The sequence below is a fragment of the Dermochelys coriacea genome, chromosome 14 (assembly GCF_009764565.3).
Source record: "Dermochelys coriacea isolate rDerCor1 chromosome 14, rDerCor1.pri.v4, whole genome shotgun sequence".
In the NCBI taxonomy this organism is placed as follows: Eukaryota; Metazoa; Chordata; order Testudines; family Dermochelyidae; genus Dermochelys; species Dermochelys coriacea.
The window spans coordinates 988,039-996,223 of NC_050081.1; the positions used below are offsets into that span (position 1 = coordinate 988,039).

General features: G+C 51.6%; 1 protein-coding gene across 1 annotated transcript; it reads right to left on the minus strand.

Annotated features, from left to right (window-relative positions):
* Window positions 1–2,028: 2,028 nt before the first annotated feature.
* On the minus strand, window positions 2,029–8,168 carry MRPL12 (mitochondrial ribosomal protein L12). Its single transcript, XM_038370851.2, has 5 exons — window positions 7,834–8,168; window positions 7,326–7,512; window positions 6,749–6,829; window positions 6,190–6,324; window positions 2,029–2,389 (listed from the first exon to the last, which is right to left on the minus strand). The coding sequence occupies exons 1-5, from the start codon at window positions 7,905–7,907 to the stop codon at window positions 2,273–2,275; spliced, it is 594 nt and encodes a 197-aa protein (XP_038226779.1). The 5' UTR covers window positions 7,908–8,168; the 3' UTR covers window positions 2,029–2,272.
* Window positions 8,169–8,185: the final 17 nt, after the last annotated feature.

Sequence of the window (8,185 nt, forward strand, 5' to 3'; positions counted from 1 at the left end):
GGCGACATCAGCGGGGCCCAGAGCAGGCCCCAGGACCCAGCTCGGGGTGAGGGCCTGCCTGAGTCCCAGCCCCCCATCGGCAGGCCAGGGCAGCGGCCCCCCCAAGCTGGGAACGCAGTGCTGTGGGTCAACCCCTTTGCATCCCGCGCGAGGCAGGGCACCTGCCATGCTGCAAGCACTTTCATCGACAAAGGCGAGTCTGGATGAGCTGGCAGAGGGGTGTGCACACGGCCTGAGCGGGGTGCTCCTGGCCTGGTTCGGGGCTTTGTGACGAATCCTGCCAGGACCCCGACAGGGCCAGTACAGGGTTCAGGGATGCGGACGCTGGACCTAGAGCCCAAGCTTGCTCCAGCTGGTAACCTTTCAAAGCAGAGACAACCTGAGCTCCGGTACCTGGGCTTTTAGGGCAGGGAGACTAGTTGCCTCCTAACGCACAAGACAGGCAGCAGCAAGGAGAAACCATAGGCCAGGCCAGGGTGTGGGCTCAGGCAGGGTCAAAAGCTCTAAGCCAGGGGGTTCTCAAACAGGGGTCATGACCCCTCAAGGGGAAGCAAGGTGCTTACATGGGGTCATGACACGTCAGCTCTGTGGGGCTGACAGCCCAAAGCCCCCCTTAAATTACCCCACTCTGTTTTCAATTAATAAGGGGGGGGGGGTCTGTGAAAGGAGGCACCAGCACAGAAAGTTTGAAAACCACTAATTCTCTTGCAGTAACATGTGCAGCCTTCTAGGGGCTGGTCAACAGCTGGAGAGAAAGCTCAGCTCCAAACCCTCAAAGGGAGAGCAACCCTAGCCAGGCCCCACTCCCCAGCACCTTGGCTAGCTTGTAGCACCCCTTTTAGATCTTGGCCTATCCATAACCTGAACACAGAGCTGCCAGGGTGCCCCTCTGCCTGGCAGAGTGGAATCTCAGCTAACAGGGGCAGTGAGGAGCTGGACTTGCAGGCCATGGATTATTAACAGCTCAGAAAGGTAAGGCAAAGGGAGGGGCTGAGAATGAAGGTAACCACTGAAGTAGCCAGGATTAGTAAATGACACTGGAGCGGGAGGGTCATAGAAACAAGATGCTGGCCTAGTTCAGGGGGACTTTCCCCCAGGCTTTGGTTGCCTGCTGCCCGAGCCAACCCCCATATTTATCTGCACCAAGCCAACCACCCCCACAGCTCATGCAGACTTTGTGCACTATTGCACAAGCACCCAAATGTACCAACTGGTACGAGGGACCCTATAGAGAACATTGGTTTGGGCCATGGCTACACTAGCACTTATGTCAGCAAAACTTTTGTTGTTCAGGCCCGTGAAAAAAACATGTCCCTGAGCAACATAAGTTTTGCTAGCATAAGCACTGGTGTGCACAGAGCTATGTCGGCAGGAGCCGCTCTCCCCCCACTCATTGAGCTGGTTTTATTACATTGACAACAGAGCTCTCTCCCTTCCACTACACGAGCGCTTGTACAGCGGCAGAGCTGCATGGGTACAGCTGTGCCTCTGTAAGTGTAGACATGGCCTTAGTTTGGGCTGGTAAATCCTCCCTCCAAGTGCACAGCAGTCACCTGGATCGCCAGGTGCCCACCTTTCACAGCAGGCAGCTGAGCAGAATGGAGTCCAAGCCTCCATGCTGTTCAGACCTCTCCCATTAGGGAAGAGAATCTACCCCCATCGAAAGTCGCCCTGCAAAAAAAATACCCATTCCCTTAGCTCCTCTGGGCCACATCCACTCACCTGTAAATAATTAGGCACAGCCTAGTTTGAGATTGTCTGAGTTGCAGTAAAAGGCATTAGCACAGGATCCTTCCCCCCCCCCCCCCAAAACAGGCACCTGGGAAGATACCATTGGAAGGAGGGGGACAGGAGAAAGGTTAGATACATGGGGTGAAAATATCAATGACCACAGCCTAGTGACAGGCCTGTTCAGTGCACAAAGCCACAGGGGCTGGTGCACGGGTGCACTCCGTCCCCAGGCAGCTCTGCTGGCTGGTGTGCAGTTTTGGGGAGGACTGGTCTCTTACAAATCACTGGTTCACAGACTTCCCCCCACACTTTTTAATAGATTCAGAGTTCATTATGGTGCTGGTACAAATGTCAGGCTCCCCACTGAACACACCCAGCTGGCGCAGGGCCATCCTAACAGAGGAAAGCCCCACTGCAGAAAAGCAGGGCAGATCTCAGCCTCCTGGAAATGCACAGGAACCCCGCAACAGTCAGTGGACAGGTGCCCCACATGGGCACGGGCAGGAGATACAAGCATCCCTCAGCCAGGGGAGTGAGCCATCTACTCCAGAACCACAGTCCCTCCTGCTGCCTCCAGCGCTGCTTTGATCTTCTCTGCTTCCTCTTTAGATACATTAGCCTTGATTTCCTGTGGAAGTGACTCTACCAGTTTCTTTGCCTGCCAGAGAGAGAGAGAGAGAGAGAGAGAAACTAGCTGTTTTCACTAACTAGATTAATAGATTTTAAAGCCATAGGGGACCATTATCACCTATGTCCTATATAACCCAGGCCAGAGAACCACCCCCAATAATCTCTGCATCAAGCTCATCACTTCTGTTTGAAGCATAGCATCTCTTTCAGAAATTGAATACACTGGGCCTCTTTAGTCTTTCACTCTAAGGCAGGTTTTTCAGACCTCAGATCATACTTGTATCTATTTTCCAAACCTTTCCAATTTGCCAACAATCTTTTTGAAGTGTGGACACCCAGAAATGGACACAGTATCCCAGTAATGGGATTACTAAAGCTGTTTACAGAGGTAATGCCACCTCCTTGCTCCTGATGGATATTCTCCACTTTATACATCCAAGAGTTCATCCTCTACAGCAATGAATTGGGAGCTCACTTCCAACTGATTTTCTACCATGATTCTTAAGTTTTTTTTTCAAAGGACATGGTCCCCCATCTTGTAATCATAATGTGCACTTTGATCCTAGATGTGTGACCCTGGATTAGGCTGTGTAAAAATACATGTGATAACTATGAAGCTGAATTTTAATAATGTATTAATATTGAATGTTGACCTGGTTAGTGGGGTTGTAGTTTCCTGGATGAATATACTGAGTTAGAGAGAAAAGGTAGGTAAGGCACTATCTTTTATTGGAACAACTTGTGTTGGTAGAAAGTACAAGTTTTGGGCTAAACAGAGCTCTTCTTCAAGTCTGGGAAAGGAAGCAGAGTGGCTTGGTTTAAGTATTTCTATAGGCAGGAAAGAGGACATGGCCCAGGATAGTCACCTATTAACTGACACTTAAGAATTGTTAATGGACAATGCCAAAACAATTGGTTCAAATGAATCTTGCTTGATTTCCTGCTGAGCCTACAGAACAGGCATGGCCAGAAGGGACAAAGTCCAGGTTTACTAAGAGCACTCCCTCAGGAGAGCAGGGGGAAAAGACTGATGCAAGATGGATACAGGAACTAGTAGGAGGGGGAAGAGAAAAGGAGAGAGGTCAGAAGAAGTTAGGCTTAGGCTATGTCTACACTCAGACCTTACAGGAGCAGAGCTGTACCACTACAGCTGCGCTGCTGCAAGGTCTTCCATGTAGCTGCTCTATGCCGTGGAAGAGAGGTCTCCAACCAGCATAATCAAGCCACCCCCAACAAGTGGCGGTAGCCATGTTGGGGAGAGAGCATCTCCTGCCAACATAGCGCTGTCCACACTGGTACTTTTGTCGATGAAAAGTGTATCAGTCAGGGACAGGTTTTTTCCCCCCACACCCCTGACCGACAGAAGTGCAAGTCTAGACATAGCCAGATACATCACCACTATGGGATGGCAGGACTTTAGGTAAGATACACATTTGTATAGGCTAGTTGCTGTTTTAAAATCACTTTTTTTTTTAAATATAAAAAGTTTTGCTCCTACTGATTCTTTCCCAATCAAACCAGAAGTGTGTGTTATATATTTCTACCTTTTCTACATCCTGATAGTTTTTACCACCCTTGACACATATTGAGCCTCGAACATGGCTACTAAAGAGGGCATGCAGAACAGAAACCATCCCTGCTCCTAAGGGTGTGAGAAACCCAGAATGGGACAACAGTCTCCTCCAAGAGTGCCCTGCCACAGCCATGTGTATGCAGGAAGGAGGCCAGGGCTGGAATTTCAGCTTAGAGAGGCTGGTGAATGAGAGGGATACATCCCTGAGTAACTCAATTAACAAAATTCCTTAGAGAGACGCCATTGCTGGACTGAATCCAGCTGCAATGAAAAGCCCTAGCTAGTCCAGAGAGCCCTGCAGGGGATCTTAGGATAAATTGTGGCATTGCCTGCTGGGGAGAGTGCACCTGAGTACAATGTGTGGTGACGCCAATTTAATGCATCTACAGGCACTGGTGACTGAAAGCACCTTGAAAATAACAAGGCTATTCAGGAAGTCCATAATGCTGTTGCACAAGAAGGCCAATGTCAAGTAGAGGAGGATAAAGTGAACTTCCATTTTATTCTGTTTGTCAATGTGGATGGACACCTTATGAATTGGATGGACGCATGCCATTCCCTGTAAATCATGGAGAAAGTTCAGATGACTTGCTATTGAAGGATTTTGCTGAGATCTGCAGACAATTCACAGAATGTGAGAAAGGAGTTCGCTTTTCTGCTGTGGCTCTCTGCAAGTCTGCCTGAAAGGGGGTTCCAAAGAAGATGGATCTAGACTGTTCTCAGTAGTAGCAAATGACAGAACAGGGAGTAATGGTCTCAAGTTGCAGTGAGGGAGGTTTAGGTTGGATATTAGAAAAAACTTTTTCACTAGGAGGCTGGTGAAACACTGGAATGTGTTACCTAGGGAGGTGGTTGAATCTCCTTCCTTAGAAGTTTTTAAGGTCATCCCCTGGCTGGGATGATTTAGTTGGGGATGGGTCCTGCTTTGAGCAGCGGGTTGGACTAGATGACCTCCTGAGGTCCCTTCCAACCCTGATATTCTATGAGATGCTGAAGAGGGAGTTGAAGGAAGGCAATCCAATAGCAGTAAATGCAGTCTCTAAATCTTTCATTGCTTCAGTGCTTGTTAAATGCAGCTGGTTTGGACAATTTAAACAGTTCTGCAGAACTGTTCCCACCTCCAGTACACAAGCGACAACAGAAGAGTTCAAGATAAATAAGCTCTGACTAATATGAACTGTTCTGACAATTCTGTCTTTGGACTCTTAGGCCCGGATTTTCACGTGTTCAGTAAAAAATGTTTTACATGGCTTGTTTAACCTGTGCCTGTCAGTTAAGCTGTGGATTGTTATTTCCTGTACTTAATAGGATAAATAAACTCTTCTGCTGTTAAAGTGAGAGGGGAAGGGGGAGTCTTCCTCCCATGGCCCCCCCTTCTCTTGCAGATTTCATGTGGGGCTCAGCTCTCTCACATGGTTAGGTTAAAAAGAAAAGGAGTACTTGTGGCACACCTTAGAGACTAACCAATTTATTAGAGCATAAGCTTCATGAGCTACAGCTCCCTTCATCGGATGCTCTAATAAATTGGTTAGTCTCTAAGGTGCCACAAGTCCTCCTTTTCTTTTTACGGATACAGACTAACACGGCTACTACTCTGAAATCCATGGTTAGATTAGGTTTTTGCTGCCACCATCTGGTGAGAATGTGCATTATTGCTTCTAGAAACCAACCACCCCAAAATCCTGGGAAGAAGAGACACTTGTTTTGAAGGAAGCAATGGAAACAAGTGCAGACACTTCGGCTATATCTTCACTACAGGCCAGATTCATGCTCTGAGATTGATCTAGCAGGCCTAGTGAAGATCCTTCGAATCAACAGCAGATCGCTCTCCAGTCGACCCTTGTACTCTACCCTCCATCAGAAGAGTAAGGCAAGTCAAGTAGACCGGAGGGTTTCTCCCATTGACCTCCCACGGTAACTAGACCTAAGGTACGTAGCTGGAGTTTCGTAGCGTAGGTCGACTTACTATGGTAGCGTAGACATAGCCTTCCTGTTGGAGGCCTCACGCTCAGTCCTCATGCACTTGGGACACAGCTGTGCACAGGAAAGGGAGCCCGTGGACAAACTGTGGTTCCAGGATACTGAGGAATCCAAGCGGCTATTCTGAAGTACAGCCAATGTCCGTTTTAAAAAGCACTTTTGAACATAGTTTGGGCAGAGGGGAAGAGACTCAGAGCTTCCAGCACAGCCCCAGGGAGGTGCTGCTTAAGCAGTGACCAAGATCATACAGGCAGAGGTAAGTGCCATCTCCTCACCTGGACAAGGTTAAGCCCCTGCATGCAGTTCTTCACTTCCTTGATCAGTTTTACTTTTTCCACAGCCTTCACCTCTGTCAGCTTGACAGTGAAATGAATTTTCTCCTGCTTCTTGGGGACCTCTTCTTCTGCTACCTGGAACGAACACAAGCCTAGTGAGGCCAAGTACAGCAGCATTCAGGACCCTTCCACCCTGCCACACACAGGACTTGACAAACAGCCCCTTCTGGTCAACTGGCAAACCTGCAGAGGGGCACAGCATTCACACAGAGAAAGATGCTTCAAGACTGATAGGCAGCTATATAAACTTCTACCAACACTCCAGTTCCTTGTCTAGGATCACCATAGATATAAAGACCCCTAGGAGAACCTGGAGTAGGTCTGTTTAGCTCAGAACCAACCTTCAGAATCACAGGTGGGGCATTTTCGGACTCACTAGAACTAAATTTGCCAAAGTACAAGGTTAAACCAATGCCCATCTTCCTAGACAGCACTTCCCTTCCCCTGGCATTTGTCCAGGGGCCTGGAGGAGGACCCTAGCAGAGCAACTGGGAGTTACCTGAGTGGCTGACTGCATTGCAGGTGGTGGCATCATTCCACCCATTGGCATCAGCCCCATGTCCTGAATCTTCAGTGTCTTCTGCAGAAGATGACAAAGTATAATCAACAGCACTTCAAGCCTACCCTGTGTTCCCAGCAAGAAGAGGATCAACCACAGAACACCCCAGCCATAGACAAAGGACTGAGAAACAGCTCCATTCTGTGCCCTGACAATCAACCACCCCAGTGGCCTTCCCTCCATGTGCCTTGGGAGCACGCATGCCCCAACTTAGTACAGCCCAGGCCACCTACCCTGTCCAACTATACAAAGTGGGGCACTTTCCAGAGGTGATGGGGGGAGGGATCATGTGCACACACCCCCACTATCTGCCAGGGTTTGCTAGCTGGGCCTCCTTCCTGTGCAAGGAGAGGCAGTACCAAACAGCCGGGACCTCCATGAAGGAGCTGGTGAGGGGAAGAGGGGGAGACTTGCAAGGGGAGATATGACTCAAGCTGTTGAGGGGCAAACTTTTTCATACAGAGGGGCAGAGCACAGGCGACAGTCTGACCAGGCACCCTGCCCAAGTCCTGCCCACCTTCAGTAACTCATTGAGGTCAGAGATCTCCAGTAGCGTCAGGCTAGCAATGTCCTGCACCAGCTGCTGGATCTTGGGGGAATATTCCTTAGCGGCATTATCTAGGGGGGCGCTGGCCAGGGCTTCTGTCCTTTGGTGGCAGCTGGTCCTCAGCATCCTCACAGCACAGACTCCCGGCAGCTGCTGCCTGTCACAGTGCAAAGAGAGGCCCCGTCAGGCTCCGACTGCGCCGTGGGGAGGACCCCGCCCGGGCAGGCCACCTCTGGCCAGGCTCGGAGGCTCAGCCACGCACCGGGAGGGGCCCGGTCACCGCCCCGCCCCGCCCCGCTCGACGCCGCAGATGCCGATCTGGGGAGCCCCGCGCAGACCAACCCCCCGCCCCCGGGCACGGGGCCGTGCTGGGCTCGCGCCTCGCGAGCTTGGGGGCGGGACCCGCAGGCCCCGCGCGTGGGCCGGGGCCGCCCGGACCCGGCCTCCCGGGGCTCCCGTGGGGGCGGGGCGCCGGTACCGCAGCAGCAGGCGGACGGCGGCCCGGAGCCCCCTCAGGCAGGGCCCCCCTACGGGGCGGGCGGCAGGCAGCATGGCGGCGCCGGCACCGAGCACGCTGGGTCCCGGCAGCAGGAAGGAGACGCCCGGCCTCGGAGGCGGGCAGCAGCAGGCAGAGGACGCGGCAGCGGCGCTCTGCCCCTAGTCTCTATGGTCGCCGGGGCGCTCTAGCCCTGCCCAGGCCATGTCGCTGGAAAGGGTGACAGTCTAGCCTCCGCCTCCCCCGTCTCTGTGACTCGGGCAGGTCACCCTCTGGCAGGCGCTAAGTCCTCCGAGCAACGACGGCGCGCTACCCAGCATGCAGCAGGTCCGCA

Excerpts from the sequence above, each read along its gene's own strand:
- MRPL12 (XM_038370851.2), bottom strand. The coding sequence starts at position 7,907 with ATGCTGCCTGCCGCCCGCCCCGTAGGGGGGCCCTGCCTGAGGGGGCTC. Across the intron at positions 6,830-7,325 it reads ACCTCAATGAGTTACTGAAG|AAGACACTGAAGATTCAGGA; the intron begins GTGGGCAGGACT and ends CATCTTCTGCAG. Across the intron at positions 2,390-6,189 it reads AGGGGCTTAACCTTGTCCAG|GCAAAGAAACTGGTAGAGTC; the intron begins GTGAGGAGATGG and ends TCTCTCTGGCAG.